This window comes from Ctenopharyngodon idella, chromosome 1 (assembly GCF_019924925.1).
Source record: "Ctenopharyngodon idella isolate HZGC_01 chromosome 1, HZGC01, whole genome shotgun sequence".
Classification (NCBI taxonomy): Eukaryota; Metazoa; Chordata; class Actinopteri; order Cypriniformes; family Xenocyprididae; genus Ctenopharyngodon; species Ctenopharyngodon idella.
The window spans coordinates 32,864,960-32,885,168 of NC_067220.1; the positions used below are offsets into that span (position 1 = coordinate 32,864,960).

Here is a 20,209-nt window from a genome sequence, read left to right on the forward strand (position 1 = left end):
CTATTGGCCTTTTGTCGAGGGAACCAGGGTGATGCTAACTTTCGCTAACTTTTTGGCCTACAAAATATGTCATCACTGCAGTAATCTATAGAACAAACATGTGTGTGAGTGTTTAAGGGTTGCACAGAACTGGCAGGAACTGACAGGAAATAGCGTACCAAAAACAGTATGATGTTTTTTAAGCAAATTTCGGTAGGCTACCTGATGACAATGTTCTGCTATTCAGCACAGTTTGGCAGTTCAGGCAGGTGTAGTAACATGAAGCATTGCAACATTTCCTTATTTTTCTGTTTCACCTCTGAACAGTGCAACAAATTCAAAACCTAACATCACAACAGAAACGCATCTGAAAATCACTACAAAAGGTGTCACCGGGGTGGTACCCTTTCAAAAGGCACACCTTTGTACCTAAAGAGTGCATACAAAGTCCCTTTCAAGGAAAGTCAAGGAAAGGCGGCCTCCGGGCAGCTATTTTGGGCATCCAAGACCAAGTCCTAACTATTTGAATGGGGGAATTCTGAAATCTCAAAAACTACTTGTTGAACTCACAATTAAATAACATATTTCAAATCAGCAACAAAATTTGACATGGACTTTCCTATAAATGTTGTTTCTTATGCTCATACAGCGTAAAAAAAAAGCTTATTTTTCAGGCTAGATGAGCCAATGTGCATGTGCAGTCCTAAGCGCGAGTCTCAGGTTTCTATGGCCACGTTCACACTGTCAGTTTTTGGGATTGACCACCGCATTTACTTACAGGTGTGAGTCTCAAAATGTCCCGTTCACACAGCAAATTACAGTAGCGTCTGGAACACAGCCTGTATGAACGTGCAGCGAGTGTCAAGCCCGTATTCTCTTACTAGTAACCATGCAGTAGCCAACGTAATATTAAAGATGGTGACGTCCATAAAACTGAAAAGTCTCATCACATTTGACATGACAAGAGACCAATTGAACCGCGAGTTCATCCATTCAAACTTCATTAACCAACAGCAACATCATTGTAAACACATGCTAGCCGGAGTCTTTAACCGTTGCACTCACGTGTCACGTCCTTTGCGAAGTTTCGCGCATGACACGGCATTTGAATTTCGAAAAGAAACACAAAACTGACGGGAGCCGTTCTGGTGGAGAACAGTGAAACCACACACAAAACACCTTAGATGAGCGGCTCTCTCGCACTGTATGATGTGACAGACAACTAGTTGTCCAGTCCTGTTCCGTTCACACAGTGCAGCATTTTTGAGAATGTGGTTGTTGAGTAGGGTTACAAAATTCTGGGAATTTTCAAAGCTGGAAACTTTCCATGGGAATTAACGGGAATATATGGGAATTAACGGGAATTAATGGGAATAAACAGGGAATTTGCAAAATTACAGGTTAGCCTGTAACAGGGTACTTAAATGTAGTTGAAAGAAAAACATCTTGCAGCATAATTTTGATTAAAACAACCAGATTTAATGCAATTTCAGTTAAATTTTTACCCTGCACATTCCTCAATCACATTCACACAGCACACTACTTACTGCAGGGCTATTGAGGCCACACCCCCTGCATGCACTGTGCATTCCCCCAGTCCATAACATGCACATTTGATCAAAAATACAGAAAAAAACAGTAATATTGTGAAATATAACCACAATTTAAAATAATGGTTTTCTATTTTAATATACGTTAAAATATAATTTATTCCTGTGATGCAAAACTGAATTTTCAGCATCATTGCTCCAGTCTTCAGTGTCACATGATCCTTCAGAAGTCATTCTAATATGTTAATTTTATACTCATCATCGTTGGAAACAGTTGTGCTGCTTAATATTTTTTTATAACCTGTGATACTTTTTTTTCAGGATTCTTTGATGAATAAAAATTTAAAGAACAGCATTTATTTAAAATAGAAATATTTTGTAACAATATACACTACCGATCAAATTAATCAAAATTTTTTTCTTTTCTTTCTTTTTTTGAAAGAAATTAATACTTTTATTCAGCAAGGATGTGTAAAATTGATAAAAAGTGATATTAAAGTGATAGTTAGAAAAGATTTCTATTTTGAATAAATGCTGTTCTTTTTAACTTTTTATTCATCAATGAATCCTGAAAAAAATATTAAGCAGCACAACTGTTTCTAACATTGACAATAACTGAGTATCAAATCAGCATATTAGAATGATTTCTGAAGGATCATGTGACACTGAAATAAATAACACATAACAATTGCTGCAATAAAAATATACTTATTTTACATATTTACTGAATTAGAATTAAATGAATGCGAAAAATAACTTATTTTATGTTATGACCAAACAAAATGTTTATATTTATGTTTGTATATGATACATTTTATATAAATATTATAAATTTATATAAATTTCCCAAAATTTCAATTAATTCCTGTAAATTCTTGTTAAGTTTCCAAATTGGAATATTTCCAAAATTCCCCAGGTTAAGTTCCCGTGGAAAGTTTCCGGAAAGTTTCCAGAAATTTACCGGAAACTTTCCACCCCTTTGCAACCCTAGTTGTGAGTCCTGAAAATTTACGGGAGTGAGTTCGGTTATAGAATGCGGTTGTCACTCCCGTAAATAACCGTACTGCACGTGTATGTAACCGTAATAAGGACTAAAATACAGGACTGACAACCGTATTCTGCTGCTGTGTGAACGTGGCCTATGGGAACTGGAGCTTCTAACGGCAGCTGCAGTGACGTAACGACTTCACCAATCAGCGATTAGCTCTTTCATTTAGAAGGCGGGACGTATTCCGCCATATTGTGCGTTGCAGTTTCTCCAATTCATAAGTAATAGGAGTAAACCGTCTTTCTATATCTATAGTCTTTGGTGCATATCAGTACCTCAAAGGTACATATTGTTACCAAAAGTGTACATATTAGTTCCCTAAAATGGTACATATTAGAATCTTTTTAAAGGGTACTGTCCCTGTCCCTGTGTTCTAACAGACAGCCCATGTACAATGTGTAAGTGTAAAAAGTACGCAAGAGAAAGAAAAGCCAAGTATGCAAGAAAGAAAAAAAGATGTAGATGTAAAAAAAAAAAAAAAAAAAATCATATTTGTGTCCAGTTGAGCAAAGTAATTAATAGTTCAATTATGACAAAATATGGTTTATGTTCTGAAATACTTCCAGAGAATTTATTTGGAAACGCAAATGAAAGCATGCCAAGATAACTATAATTCAAGTGCCATAATTGTTCATGCAATTTTATACGCCATTAAGAGAATCTTGTCTTAACTGCCTATCCATGACAGATTTTATGTTTATTTCAATTATTGGTTTGCACAACACACAACTACTGTCGTTTATTTTCAAGGTACTTATTAGTATCGATGCAGAAGTATCAGAGCTGGTATCACAAAGCCAAAACATCAAGCTGACCTTAGTGTGTGTTTGTGTGTCTCTACATGTTTTGAGGTGGGTAGTACTTCTTGAAAAATACTACCCACTGCAATCTCACAGCAGCAGTAAACACACTGAAGACTAAATAACAATCCTCACATGTTGACAGGTGTCAAACATTTCCATTTCACACATACACAAACACACATGTGCAAGCACATGCACACACAAAACTCCCACCTTTCCCATCTCGAGTCTGCCATTGATTTCGGAAGTAAAGCGCTATGAGCCACGGTATCTATGGCAACACAGTGGCTGAGACGGCCAAAGTTTCTCTCTCTCTCTCTTATTGGTGAGGTATCCTCACTGGAGGAAGTGAGAGGAGGGGGAAGAGGAAGAGAGAGAGAGAGAGAGGCATCATTCTTATTCTGTGCTACAGGCCAGTGTTGGCTTCATAGCACACTGGCAGCAACAGCATCCTGGTCCCTGCATACTAAACAGAGTTCTGTCATCCAAGCACACACTGATACGCGTACTCACACGAATGTGAGACGTATTAATATCCAGGCTGTTTTATACCTTACATTATCATAGTTACAACACTCAAACACAAGTATACAAGGTAAGCGTACACCTTCCATATACGAGGAAGCAGTATCTTAGCAGGCTTTAGAAATTCAAACGCTAATACACACGGGCAGGCAGACACCCACTGCAGGCTGCTTTTTTCCTGGGCAGCATATGCCCCGGCACACACACACACACACACACACACACACACACACACACTCACCCCACCACCACCACCACCACCACCACCACCATACTCTTTCCATCTCCTCTGCTCTCTATCTCCTCCCTCTCTCTCTCTCTCTCTGCTGCCATGATCCATGTGGTCTCTCCATCTGTCAGTGTTAGCGCGCGGACAAAGAAGTGCAGCAGCGGCAGTGCTCGCTCACACACACACACACAGTCAGCGGGCAGGTATTGCAGTGCAATATAACCAGCACGTACCTGCAGCTTAAGACTCATTCACAGCAGGTGCCATAAGTGAATTATTAATTACTAAGCCTTGTTTTACCACAAAATCAAAAGAAAATTTGTACGTTGACAATGAAGGCGATTTTAAGCTTTTTGTATTGTGACTATATTGAGGTGGTATATTAAAGAATACAATTACGAACCAATAAATTAAGTAAGCACTTTTGATTTTTCAGGGGAATATTCTTTGTACTATTCTTGACAGTTTTTGTGAGATTCACCGCATATAATTGCAGCACTCTGCAGGACAGCTTAGTGAACTAATTTGGTCTCTTTAGGCACGAATTCACGGCGCGAATTATATCACATGATACTGCTTTAGAGCATGATGTCTAGATGCCATATTTCACGCTCGTTCTTTGCTGTAAAACACTATAAAAATTGAAGTGCACCGACAAACTTGATCTTAAAGTGGATACGGCTTCAAATCAGAGCATCAATATGAAATGTGTAGCAACATCTTAAAACATGTAAATCGTGGTGCGAGACATCCAATGATGTCCGTCTGCATGTGTACGTTTTATTATAATATTTTTTTTTAGTTTGGATCTTTTTAGTGGTGCATTATTTTTATTTATTTATTTAATCATACATAAATATAAACAATTTAGGGCTGTTTAATGATTAATCGCGATTAATCGCATCCAAAATAAAAGTTTGTTTACACATAATATATGTGTGTGTACTATGCATATTTATTTTGTATTTATAAACACACACACACACACACACATATATATTTAAAAAATATTTGCATGTATACATTTATATATATAATATAAATATAAATATTTATTGATTTTTATATTTTTATTTTCTATATTTTTCTTAAATATATACATGCATATGTATGTGTATGCACACATATATTATGTAAAAAAAAAAACTTTTATTCTGGATGCGATTAATCATTAAACAGCCCTAAAACAATTATAACAATGAAGAAAATTTTTCAAAAAATTAAGAATTAATAATAAAATAAAACTGGTTGACCTGACTAATTGACTAATTATTGCAAAACCACACTGTATCATTATGTTCTGTATGAATATATCCAATAAATACTTTACATGTGCCACACAAGCCATTCAGAATTTTACATCTATGAACATTACAGGTTTTTGATTCCAGCACTGTCAATCAATGTGTAAAATGGTTGCATAAACACACACCACATTGAAACTATGTGCAGAAATCAACAAAGGTTCTCGGTTGTCAGCTGCAGACCTGTTAACAGCATCAGCTTTCCATTTCTCAACCTTACTCTACCAAATTCAGTATTAGTGATACTCGGCTTATTCTACTACTCAGCCATATGCTTTAGCCCCAAAACAGCAGCTATAGTGACTATACTGACACTCTTTCTGTGGCTCGTTCAAGGCTGTGTCAATATAGTTCAGTGCAGAGATGTTGTCTAGAGGCCCCCAGTGAATACGCAATAGACAAATATACATCATTACGGGATGTCAAGTGGTGAAAATATTGCTACAACTGGGAATTTGGTGTGTGTTTATAAGCTCCCTATACAACTAGTTGCTAAAACGTCGCTGTATCTGCCCTCTTTCCTTGTTGACACACACAAGTGCACACAAATGCCTTTGTTTAGGCGGCACAGAGACGGTCGGTGGTGGTTTTGTCTGGTGTCTGTGTTGTCAAGGATACAACGAGTGCGGTGTGCTTCAGCCCCCACCGCTCCTCTCCGCTCTTTCCTCCCGTCCTCACTCCTGCAGGATCTGAGAGCGACTCGGCTCAATCCCTGATGTGTGCGTGCGTGTGTGTGAGAGTGTCTGATGGGGAGGGGGTTTGAAGGAAAGCAATACCTCTCCTTCCTGTGAATAAAGAGAGGTGGGGGAAGGGGAGAGGACAAGAGCAGTAGGGTGGTCTTTTTATGATTCTCTGAATTTCAGCTATTTGAGATTTATGCCATAAGACTCTTCGCTTCCATGGCACATGAAAGATGAACGTAATACAGGAGGAACTCAAGGTGCATGTGTCAGCATATGCTGGTCATATGGATGAACTTTTAACTCAAAAGATAAGATAGAGATATCATAATACCACTGTTCTCTGTCACTATGGAAAAAATTAACAACACAGCGTCTTTTCTAGGGCTAAGGCAAACATCACTATTAATATTGCGCATACTTTACCATAGGTATCAGGATATATAGAACCCACTATCCCTAAGTTCTACAGTCTGGCACATAATTCAACACGCTTCAAGTGCAAGATGATGTGAAAGAGAACTCAATTCGGTACTCGTGCGCTGTTTTCTGTGCTGGGCACATCCAGAGCATGTGTACAAAAGGCCACCTCTCATATAGTGCAGGAATACTGAATTGAGTTCTCTATCAAGTTTTCTTGCACTTGAACGGACAAATACACACAAAATTATGTCAAAATATCCTTGTAAACACAGTCGGTTATGTCTTACAGGAACATTAACAGGTAACAGTACACATGTGTAACAGTATATTGGATCCGTGCATTTTGTCTTAAAGTGACAACAGGCCAATAAACCTGCTGTGTCTTTAAGACATCTATGTGGATGCATTAGTCCGGTATCAACAAAGGCACAGGAAAGAGACAGATAAAACACGAAAACAAATAAATACACGATTATAATCATATATGATTTGTCTACGTTCTTCAAGCTGTCTCTGGTATTTTCCATAAACGTTGGTATATTTATTATCGCAATGGTTAGCATAAGTAGCTTTTAGCATCGCATATAAAAATATTTCTGCCTCATACGGTGATCAGAATCCTTATCGGATCACAAGGAAGTTATTTCAAACCCTTGTTGGTGTCTGAAGGTAAGTTGAGAGCTGAAAATTGTTTAAAATGTCTTAAATGTTGAAGTTAGCTGGTAGCGTGATATAACAACATGGGAACTGAGCAGCGGTGTTAACCCTCTCCTGAATCTCAGTTGGCCCACTTTGGACCAAGGTATTCGGCAGGCCAAAAACCCCTGTCCTCGAGGAACCCCTGATGACAGTGGAAACACGGCTAATGACTCACTCGCTTCATTACTGGATGAATCAGTGTTTTTAAACAGATCTCTTGAATGAATCATTCAATGACAAACAAATTTTTTAACAGTCACTTGTCACCACCTACTGGTGTAACGATGTAAATGATATAAGTATCAAGTTACTTTAAAGGCGATTTACTCTATTTTGATCGCTACCATAGACATCAGTGTTTATATCCAAACTATAAAATTTCATCCCAGTACTTCTGTGATAATTTGAATTATTGTAACACTGACAACTCTCTATATCACATGACAGCTGCTCTCTCTGGCTCAGCGGCAGCGCCAACGCAGATTTGAATGTTCCGCTGTGATCTTACTTATCAAAGGTTTAACAGACATAGCCGAATCATTGCCATTTAGGAATAAAATTGTGTGGGTGTTTGAATCCAGATTGCAAACTTTTAACGATTAGAACTCAGAACACCTTAGAAACCACATAGTAATGCACTTGCTAGGTAGTTGCTACGCCTTAGCAACCACCCACAACACCCTAGAAATGCACTAAAAACCACTTATAACAGAAATAACTTTGAAATCTCACAGAAAAACGCTGACAACCATTCATAACACCCTAGCAACCAACTACCAAAGCCATGGCAATCTCCCTCAACACCCTAGCAATGTACTTAGAACATTATATAAATTGCATAGCAACACCCTGGCAACCACCCACAAAACTTTAGCAACCACTTAGTAAACAAGCATCTAGCACCCATGACATCCAAGCAAACACATAACAAAGCCCTAGCAGTCATCGACAACACCCTAGGAACCACCTAGTAAGAAAATGTATTTATTTTCATTTAACAACCACCTATCAAAGCCCTCACAACCACCTACAACACATAGATTAAAACATTTAGAACACCTTAGAAATCACAGCAACCATCAACCCTAGTGATCACTTACAACACACTATCATTGTGGCAACAAGTTTTGCCCTGCCAAGTACCATTCATAGTTTCTTCAGAAATATGAAAGTCATCAATGTTGTGACACCAGACTACCTGAAAGGTTGACTGCCCATTAAGCAACACCCCACTGTTAATATCCGAAGCCCTAAACATCAATTAGTTCACACACAAGCTTTACAGTGGCATTAGCTCTACACACTCACACAAACACAGCCCACCATACAGTTTCCCCCTCTCTACGTTTGATCACCCACAAATAAATTACAGCTGTCACAGCGATATGCAAAATGGCATGGAGTGACAATCAAAGCCTGACTAACAAGCTTTTAAGGACCGTGATAAAGTTTCATAATCACACACTAATAAGATTATGCAAACTCGCCCATTTTGCCACCTGTGTATGAAAAAAGGAGAAAAAGAAAAGCAAACCACTAGATGCGCTCTGATCTCTATGAATGTGTGCTTAAGGAAGCCATTGTGAGAAAGCTTTTACTGAGCGTCTTTACCTTCATAAGCAACCATAAATATTGCTAATTGCGATTCCACCCCCATCCCTAGACTGTCCACCAACAGCATCCACCACTCTTTAATCAATAACCTGATGGCCTGTCTATTGTCTAGATGAAAGATCCAATAAGATGCTAAATTCAAAATGCATTATCCAATCAAAAACTTGCCAACTCCAAATGAGAGTCTGCGCACATAGAGTATCAAGACAAATAACAATAACAGTGTATTCTGAAAGTAAGCAGCCCATAATTTGACACAGAATATATGGAAAACTATTACATCACTCTTGTACTCAGTTTATTTTTATAATCAAATACAGGGTGATCCAAATGTCTGTGACCACTAGTGGAAATTTATTTCTAGAATTTTTCCTCATTTAAAGGTGCAGTATGTAGGATTTCTGTCCGCTAGAGGTCGCTAGAGGCCTATTCAAAACAAAGGCGTAGCTTGATTACGCCAAGTTTGAGTGTGGAATCTTGGGACATGTGGTCTTCACCTCAACGGACGGTGCAAAAGAATAGGGATACGACTCGGGAAGAAATCATGCTCATGGATGCGATTATTAACGTTACTGTTATATGAAGCAGAGCAGGACAGAGTGTTGTGGGAGCTGAACGAGGACACTGGAGCAATTGCGCAACACACGCCTCAAGAGCAGCGGAACTTTTATTATGCCACAGTCGCCGGCGCCGCTTCCACTTTTCCGGTCATGAGTATGAGGTAACGCAGCTCTGTTTATCATATTAGATACATTTGAGTGTGTTGAAAATGGTGTTATAACGTTACTCTGTGCGTTTGCTTGGTGGCTGCCGTGAGACACTTGTTTGAGACACACTGCAGTAAGCTTGATCGATTTTAGAATATCATATTAAATGCTGGATGGCTTGTGTTGATAAATGGCATGCAATTAGTTTTAAAATGTACTGTATGATGGAGAAAATTCTGTATTACTGTTACTAAAAATAAAGCTGCATCTGATTATGCTATGTTAGCTACTTGACAAAATAGTGTTTTTCTCTGAGGCATGGTAAAGCATGGTACTCGCAAAAAATCAAAAAAATTAGATTTAAACAGTAAGACTAAACGTGTTGAGCTATATAACAACAATTAGTTTTACGGTTTATAAATATATCAAAACAGTTGTTCCCTTGTCTATTAAAATGTGTAATATATGTGTTTCCATGGTTTCTACAAAATAAAACCAGAAACCGAGGGTAACGCGGGTATGACAATTGACAGGCGACTCCTCACACGTTCCGGAGCCTTGGTTAAAATAGCAATTTTCTCACGATTTACAAATAGTTGGAAACATTTGGGATATTGTAAGTACTCAAGTGAACAAAATATATAACACTGGTCTAGTGGTTTTGGGATATTTTACTGCAAAAATCTTACATATTGTACTTTTAATACTACTTTTTTCATTAATTATATTATAAAAAACATATACACATATGGACCTGCACCTCTTGTGTGAAGCCAAAAGCCACCTTTAATTTACAAAATTTACAAAATGCATGTGCTGGGATTTGTTATTGATTTTCCATAGCATACATATAACATTGCAAATGTTCTCTATGGACAAAAGGGACATGTGTAAATGTCATATTGTGAGAAGCATGAACACTGCATTCAAATTGTCTGAATGTAGCACCTTAGCTAAGCTAAAACCTTTTGGTTTGCTGACACAAATCATAAATATGTTGCTAGCTACTTCACTGCAGGTCCATTATTGTTCTAATTTGTGCGTAACAACATTTACCACTAATAACTGTAAGAACGGGAAACGATGCTGCACTAAAAGGAAGCAAAGGAGTAATTCTGATATGCAGACCTCAGGCAAAACAAAAATTAGCATTAGCGAATAAGACACCAGTCTGGCTGGTCTAAGGTGGCTGAGAAAACATGATCAACATTATCAAATGTTTGCCAGTTATATCTACTACATTCAAAGAGATGAAACCAGCATTTTTATTCAGTCAAGTACATAGAGCAAGTGTACTAGAAGACAAAGAACAAGACATATTTTTGTGCTACAATTCAACTGAGCCAAATTCAATTGAGAAAAAGCAAGACTGCATTGTTTAACATCAATAGTGTATTTAGGAGGCAAAATTACCAATGAGTTAAATTTTCTCTTTTTCATTCTCTCCGTCTATCCTCTTTCATAATACCTTTCTCTCATTTAGCCTTTGATTTCTGTTACACCTTTTCCATAATTCATACCATCTTTTACTTATGGTCTACGTTCATTCTGCTTTTTCTCTCATTCTCTCTTTCTTTTTCTTTCTCTCTACCTCATTTCGCTCTTCTGCTGCATTTTCCTCAGGCTGCAAAAGAACCAACCATCATAAATCTACCCTTTTATTGCTTCTGAGGAGAGAGAACGAGGGAAGAGGGGAGGTGGGGGCATGGGAGATGCAGGAGAAAAAGAAAAAAAAAAAAAAGAGGAAAAGGGGTGGAGGAATATCTAATCTCAGAGCAAGAGCTACAGAACCCAATGAACAGATGGATAAAATGAAAGGAGGAGAGAGAGGGTGCCTGGGAGGGGCTGAGGATGTCACCATTAATGAGAATAATTTACAGTTCAGAAGCTAACAGACTCGAGGCCTCTTCAATAACCGAGACCACCACCAGCACAATCACCCTTCCAATAACAAAAGACATTCTAGCACTCTTGGCTGACATTAAGTAAACAGTAGTCTAACGAAGAATTGTGTTAGATAATTATGCAACAAATACTAACAAATTTCACATTTCTCATTAGTTGTTGACTAAAGGCTAATGGGCAAACAACCAATGAGCAAATGGCAGTGACATTTGAGTGAACATGGTAATAATGATTTGAAAATACTATCAATTCCTGAAACTGAAAGGAGAGAGGAGGCATCCTTTTATCCAAGGGTAGAATGAGGGAAAGGGATTTTGGCGGCCATGGGGACATCAGAGGTTGGCGCATAGGCATAAATATATTACAGAGTGTCGATTTCCTATTCCAAGAGCTAGCTGTTGCTCAGGGCAACAGGAACCATTACTGTCCCACTGCACAACACAGACATAAAATCCAGAGTTATGGGTGAGGACCAATCGGTTCGACTTTGTGTCTCTAGGCAAACTGCCCAATGCTGAAGCGTTGTCTCAATACTTACATGTTAGCTTTTAGTTTTGTAAACCCAGGACTTTGACTAAACAGCAAAAATGTGGTTTATTTTGCATTTTATTTCTTATAACATCCGCTTAGACTGGAAAAGCCGTCTGATTGACATGTAAAAGCAACCAATCACTGATGTTAGTGTATAATTTTGGGCAGGGTTGATCAGAATTAATCCGATTTTACCACAATAATAGTGGGGAAAAAAATGATTTAAATAATGGTGCAGCAGTCTCCACAAACAACTGTACACAAAACACAATAAAACAAAGCTAGTGGTAAATGTGACTATTCAAATAAGTACAGACTAGCTGACAGGCATAAATAAAGCCGCATTTCCACCAAATTTACCCGGAACAATTTGTCGCAGGAACTTTTTTCCCAGGAACTTTTTTCCCCCCAGACCTACAGTATTGCTAGCTGCGTTTCCATAGCGGTCTAAAGTACCGTGAAGATAGTCTGGTGACGTAGGACTGCATGTGACTTTCCAGTTCCCACTGGATTTCGTACTCCGCATATAAGCTTAATAAAGCCTGAACCTCATCATCAGTCCATCGGTGGTATTTTTTAAACTCCATTGTCGATTCGAATAGCAAACAACTTGCACCGCAACAGACTTTAGAAAAACGATGGTTGAAATAAAATGCTGCGTGGAGTCAACCAAACAAAATGCTGCGTGAACTCAACCAATCAGCATGTTCAGCACCCAAGTCCCACCCCCGAAAGTTCCGGAACTTTGAAAAAGTACTACCTTGCGAGCAGGTACTTTCAGAGGGGAAATTTTTTTACCTGGAACTTCTTTTTAGACCCTGGTTCCTGTGGTCGAAACACACCGAGTACCACCCCAAAGTTCTTAGTTCCTGGGGAAAGTTCCTGCAGTGGAAACGCGGCTTAAGAAACAACAGAGGGATAAAGAGTTTTGCTCATGGATATCTAGTTTACCTGCTACCAGGTACCTGGTAAACAAAGTAAACAAAGCTCTGAATATCTTTCAAAGATTTTGCCTCACCAAAACAAAAATCAAATCCAGTGATTAACTCTTCCTCAACAGAATTCATTGCATGAACCTGGTACACCTTTGTTTCCAGGTGGGCCAGTAAGTAAGTTGCATAAAGTCAGCTAATCAAATTAGAGCTTACTATATTGATAGTGCTTTCCATTTTGTGTGCAATATGCACCAGACGTCAGTGTGTAGACTGTGAAGAGACCAACGGACTTTAAATAAATTTGAATTAAAAAGGCAAAGAGAAAATTGAAGGCTTGATGCTAACTTTTTGCCAAAAGCTTTAAGAAAGTTATTACATGCATCCACTGGCATAGAGTTCAATGAATAGCAATGGGTAAATTTATATCAGCTACTCATCCAAAAACCCACCTAATTCAGATTGCAACAAATTTAAAATAAAAGTTGGCAAGTGCCTCAACAACAAAATATAAAACCATTGTGCTTGCCCCGAGCACAGACTAAGTAAGATACAGTACACTAAGCACTGTTGACATAGCCCTAAAGCAGACAGCTCACTGTAACAACAACCATCTGACCGAATAAATCAAGATTAACACTTAAACATACAAATCACAACTGCAGCTCTGCACAAACATTCATTTATTTAAATATTAATGAAAACCGCACTTGAAAACTTTTAGTTTTCCATAACATTGCATGAACAAAAATCAAGGATCTTACCTGTACATGCTGCTGCATCGAGCCATACGGCATGCCTTGAGTCAGCACTTTTTGCTTTATCATCATCATCCTCTTCTGTTCTTCACTTAAATGGGCTGTCTGGTTTGGCATTGGACCTGGAACTTGTGGTTGCCCACCCCCTTGCCCTGTCGTGCCCTGCATGTAGGGCATCATCGGGTTTTTGGCTTGATTGGCCATGGGCGGCGTCATCCGCTGACTCATGTGGTCTACTCCACTGAAATGAGTCAGCGGCTTGGTGTTGCTATAAGAGAGCTGCTTATTGAGGTTGTTTTGGGCAGCCAAGTTATTAGGTTGCTGCTGCTGCTGCTGCTGCTGCTGGTTGAGCATGTTCATGTGGTTCTGTGGGAGGTAGTTGTTCATGCTTGGTGTTTTCGGCCCCATTGTGTTGCTAGGATTGAAAGCCTGCGGATACATCATGGGGCTATTTGGTTTGTCTGGGTTAAAGGGTCCACTGTATGGGCTTGTTGGTGCTCCTGCAGGTGACCAGTTTGCTGCTTGGGACTGCTGTTGGTGCTTTTGTTGGATCAGCTTAGCACGTTGCTGCTGTTGGGCAGCCATTTGCTTCAGCTGCTCGGCCGGTGAAAGTTCAGAGGTGGGTGGGACTGGTACACTTCCACCTGTTCCCCCTGATCCAGGGCCACCTCCCGCTACTGGAGTCGATCCCACGGGACCAACGGCAGGACCTGCATTCATCATAAATCCATTCCCAGGCCTCGAGGCCTGGGTCTGGGCTTGTGTGGGCGTTTGCGGAGAACGGGCCACACAGTTAGCGGGGGATCCTGATGGCATTCCAACTGCTGGTGACTGCTGCAAGGGTTGCTGGGGTGGAGTCCCATTGGCAGCAGTTGCAAATGGTGGACCAGAGGAAGATGGTCGCACCTGAGGTGACCCCATGGGCATCTGTCCACTCTGTGGTTGCGGTGTACTGTTGGGTGCCGTAGCTACAGAGTTAGGTGCTGGGTCTTGTGCAAGCTGCGTTTGTTCCGTTGTGGCCCGTGTGAAGTCGCTCACCTCCTTCTTCTCCTCAAAGTCTTCATTGAAAAGGTCGTGCATGTCATCCTCAGGCACCGTATTTGCCAATTCGTCAATCAGTTCCTGCCATTCCTGGTCATTCAGATTGATGTCAGAGAATAGCTTGTTTTGATTTGAAAGCGAAGTTTCCGAAGACTCTATTCCACCGCCATCATCCAAAGGCTCCTGTTTCATGTCCTTTAGTAGGCCAAAGCCATCGTCCAAATCCAATGAACCATTAAGTTTAATATCAGGCATTCCACCATTCTTGCCTAAATCCTCATGTCGTCCAGTAATATGGTTGGTACCAGCATTGCCTTTGTTGGTTCCGTTGTTTGAGGAGGCACTGTTGTTGCCCGAGGGCAAGGTGGGTTTGACGTCCATTGGATGAAGTGGAGAAATGGGTGGGAGGCTACCAAGAGAGTCCATTCCAGGGCATCCTTCCTTACGGAGTCTCTTTGTAGTGGGAGAGTAACTCCCATCACTGAGGCCATTTTGGTCACCATTTAAAGGAGATCGGGCACTGTCCAATTTCCTCTTTACTGTCTCCTGGAGCTGAGGGAGAAGTTACAAGAGATAGAGAGAGAACAATGATTAGAAGGTTTCTTCAGGTGTACATAAAAACCTACAAAGACAACAAATTTTCAGAAGATTGTTGTCATACATTCACAATACACATTCACATACATTCCTGTTGGCTTGCTTAGTTGGGGACACTTGACATTTGATATTCAACAGTGTTTTGATCTGCCTGCATTGACACCATTTTATGCGAACTGAACTGAGCTGGATGATGACATCACTGTTCACTCCAGTGCTGATATAGATAAATTTACTAAATTATTAACTATTGATTCTTACAACTGAATGAATCAATACTGAATTTACTTAAGATGGACAATGACACCATTTTCTTTAAAAGCTGCTGTGCAGCCAAAATTATATACCAGTTATCATTGTAAAGCTGCTTTGACACAATCTACATTGTAAAAAGCGCTATATAAATAAAGGTGACTTGACTTGACAATAATAATAATAACAATAATAATGTTACCTAGTGAAGTGGTTTCTTGTATAAATAGTCAGGCATGGAACTATTCCAATGATTATTTACATTTCAGAGCAGAAACACGTCAGAGGTTTTTAGTCCGGAATGTCAAAATTTACATAGGTAATATATTCTCGCTATAAAAAAAACAAAAAAAAAAACCAACAACCTTGCTACAGGTACTGTCATAGACTAACAGCACTTGCATACTGTTGCCCTGTTGGTTTGATTGCTTCTGTTGTTCTCATTTGTAAGTCGTTTTGGATAAGAGCATCTGCTAAATGATTAAATGTAAATCTAAATCTAAAACACTTCGCAAAAGCACAAGTTTTGTGCCAGTGATTATCATTGTGTTTACATGTAACAGTAAAACAAACATCAAAAGTAAATCAATTACTTGATTACCGACATGAACTGATATTACAATACCTTTTACTGGCACTGCACACACAAACATACTAACTCTCACTGCACAGAAAATCACTGATGGGGAAAAGGTGATGAGAGTCAGTTATCACTTCACATTTAGATAGAGAGAGAAAAGACAGAGCATAGAGGGGAGGGAATCGGTTGCAAAACGAACTTTCATTGTTCACACATGGGCACACTTTCATCCCACAATGCTCTTCTGCTTAATTTGTCTCAGCCATTAAGCTGTGTCTAAGCTGCTCACCACAAGTATGCTAGACACTAACACACACATATAAGTTAACAGAGGTTAGGGATGGGAAACAAATCTTAAAAATGTCATTATTTCCTTAAATGTATTGGCACAATAAACCACAAATAAGAAGGGAAAAGAGCTGTAATCATAATGCAAATTTAAATATTCCTCAAGTTATTCCACAAATATTTCTTTAAACATTCAGTTGTGCCACTTTGAAGACGGTCCCTTTCCTGCTCGATATTGCAGGGCAGCGTGGTGGGGAATGAACAACAGCGAATATTGACGGGGAAAGAGTGATAGATGCCTCCTTAGAGGTGAGGATAGAAAAGAAGGTGAAAAGCATTTCCCATCATCTCTCCTCATCTTTCCGTTTGTGCTAATGACTCTCACAGTGAACACATTTAACGGTGTGTTAATTACAGAAGTGAAATGTGTACGATTATGTGTGTGCAAACCCAGAACGTAGATGAACCGCAAGAACATTAGCGACAAATTCTCTCCATACACAGCAGCAGGATCCCACCCACCTTCTTTGCTTATCCCAGTGGACTTCAATGTGTGAGTATGTGTGTATTAGAAATCTCACACACACACGCTACTCCACCGAAACATACAAAATGAGATTCTGAAACAACAAGATTCATGGATCTTCTCTCCAGCTCTCCTCTGAGGCAATACGTCTAGTCCCCCCTCCCTCCTTCTATCTCTTTCTCTCAGTCTGTCTCTCTCTACATGACCAGAAGAACAGCGAGATCATGATGGGAAACAAGAAAGGCTGATGTTTACTGGCTAGCTTTATGCAAAATAATGAGATAAGCATGATAAAATAACGCACAAACGCACACAATCAAACACGTTTTGTATTAGTCTACCTCTGTAAGACTTTATATGCTAACACACATTAGCATAAAAGCTATACTGTAGCGAGCTCGAATACGCACGTTGCATTCATGTTGACTGTAGGTCTGCTCGAGGTCGCATTTTTCATTGTTACACCTCTGTCATGTGCAACAGCTAAGGGGGTTGTCAAGGCAACCGTCCTCACGACGGCTGTCAATATTCATGCCGTTTATCATGCCATAAAGACGATTAGGCTGACTGTCACTCACATGGAGAGAGTGAGTGATGGGGAGAAAGAGAGAAAGAAATTGAGGCAGAAATGGAGAACAATGTGGCTCACACAATACTGGCTACGTTCTTATAGTCAGTGTTAGGTATTGACATCAATATTTGTGAAACATGTGTGATTCTGAAATGGTCCTTTACATACAGAAGCATATCTAATACTGGCTGTATGAACAGGTAACCAAAGACCATCGCCTTTCTCTAACTCGTGAAACATAATAGGTAGGGGTGTCGTGTGAAAGGGTCAAATAAATATATGTATAAATAAAAATGGGGAACACTTTACAATAAGTTCTGTTGTTAACTAACACAAACTAACAATGAGCAATACACTTGTTACAGTTTTTAAATCTCTGTTAATGTTAGTTAAAAATACACATTCGTTTTTAGTTCATGTTAGTTCACACTTCAGTGCATTAACTAATGTTAACAAATACAACTTTTGATTTTAATGATATACAACTGATTAATAAATGCTGTAGAAGTATTGTTCATTCTTAGTTCATGTTAACTATAGTTGTTAACTAATGAAATCTTACTGTAAAGTGTTACCGAAAAATGAAATATAATAAGTAAAATAATAAAAACAGAAATTTCTTTATATAGAAATACTAGTGGTTAAACGGATCGTTGTTGATCCGTGATCCGTACGGACCAAGCCCCACGGTTCGGCTCGCATGTGATTCGCGGATCGATTGCAAGTTTAACTGCAATAGAGTGAAACGTTCTCATTTGCACGTGTTTTGTCTTGCTAGTTTACACATTAAATAGATATAAAACCATTCCAGCGCTAGAAGAGGCAAAAGAGGATTTAATTCGGTAGGCTATCGCACCCCCCGCTGTTATCGGTGCGCACGGACATACAAGGCTCGCGCGCACACACAGAGAGAGAGGCGCGTTTCAGATCGCTCGCGAACTCCAAATTGATTTCTCTTTCGCGTCCTCAGTGCACTTGGATGGACACATACACGCATTATGTCAGTCAAAATACCCCTCTCGGCAAGTATTCTCGTAAACACATTCGGTTATGTCTTAAGTGAACAAGGTGAGAATTCGGAAGTGTATCTATCGGATGTGTGCGTGCATGGGGTCTTACTCTTAAAGTGACAGCAACCTATACCTGCTGTTGTCCGTCATGTAAATCAAACAACAAAACACAGCTTTAACAAAGATTAATCTATATTAAATTTATACAGTGAACAGTGTCATTTTACATTTAATTACATTTCTGTACAGAAAAATTAACACTACAGTTAGACCTTATATTTATTTGTAACTTTATGATGTATTTATCTATGCTTGTAATTAGTGTACAGTATTTGTTCTTTTTACAGTCTGTTCACTTGCCTTTAATCATGTATTAGTCAGGCTAGTAGTTTCTGCTGTGGTATCGGAGTAGTTAAAGTGGGCTAAGTAATAAATGCAAAGTTACCCCCCACCCCCCAATTATTATTATTTTTTTTTTTTTTTTTTTGTGATGATCAGAAAAATGATCCGATCCGTGACTTAATAACCGTGATATGATCCGAACCGTGAGTTTTGTGATCCGTTGAACCACTAAGAAATACTATACAGTATATCATTATTTACTATAGGTGATATTTTTATGGCTATTTTTACCTTCATAAATTGTAACTAAATAAATAATAATATTATATAATATACTGTACATGCTATTTTTAGTGGTAATTATGGTTCTTTCCATACAATTTAGGATGGCATGACAAAATAACCATAAATATTACATATTATATTATTATTTATATATATTATTAATATAATATTTATGGTTTTCTCATGCCATCCTAAATTGTATGGAAAGAACCATAATTACCACTTAAAATAGCACTGACAAACACATTCTTCTGTGTGAACATGTCCTCTCACTGCCTCATAGATTTGTTGATGACTTTGCGAAGCATTTCATCACTCCACTCCTGTACCATCTCGGTCCGTGTGTGATGAATCCCCTCAGAATGGCACATGATTGATATCAATAATGATCATCTTCCTGCAAAGACTCTGCATGCTAAGCGAGGCATAATTAGGTATGTTTAGCACCAACCCCCTCAAGCAGACATCGATGTCTGGGGTCGAGCGGTACAGTATGAATGGCGTAACTGCCGACGCCATAAGCCGCAGACAGAGAGACCCATCTAGCTTGCAGCATTTGGCTCAAAACTGCCGTAATAGGATAAGAACAGCGAGAAAACCTCCCCCAAGCCTTAACTAGCATGGCAGGGTTAAGAAAACACATAACAGAGGTAGAGACAGAGGAAGAGAGAGAGAAAGTCTGTGTGTGTGTGCATGTGTGTAGACAGAGGGGGGAGGCTGATGTTTGTTTTTCTCCATTTCACTGCCTATTAAAGTGTTCAGTAGCTCACACAAACACACTTCCTCTCCTGCTCTCTTCACAGTCACCATGTGGGAGAGCACACGGATAAAGGGAGGGAGAGAAATACAAGAGGGAGGGAGGGAAAGACAGAAGAGCTCTTCAGACAGACGGTAATGCTTTCATGTGACTGGAGAGAGAGAGAGAGCGCGCATGGGGGGAGAGAACCACCAAGGTGCAGTTGTTATAGCAACCTCCTGATCCTGAAGCCCCTCCCCCCAGTGCCTGGGCTGAGTGCACTGGACACTTCTG

At 39.3% G+C, this 20,209-nt stretch overlaps 1 protein-coding gene across 2 annotated transcripts in view; it reads right to left on the minus strand.

The window, feature by feature from the left end:
* maml3 (mastermind-like transcriptional coactivator 3) overlaps positions 1 to 20,209 on the minus strand; it is a 118,162-nt gene that overhangs the window by 38,876 nt on the left and 59,077 nt on the right. For both annotated transcript variants that reach the window (XM_051901174.1, XM_051901186.1), the window contains exon 2: positions 13,694 to 15,280. In XM_051901174.1, the coding sequence (XP_051757134.1) occupies positions 13,694 to 15,280 (1,587 nt within the window). The remainder of the gene's footprint in view (positions 1 to 13,693; positions 15,281 to 20,209) is intronic.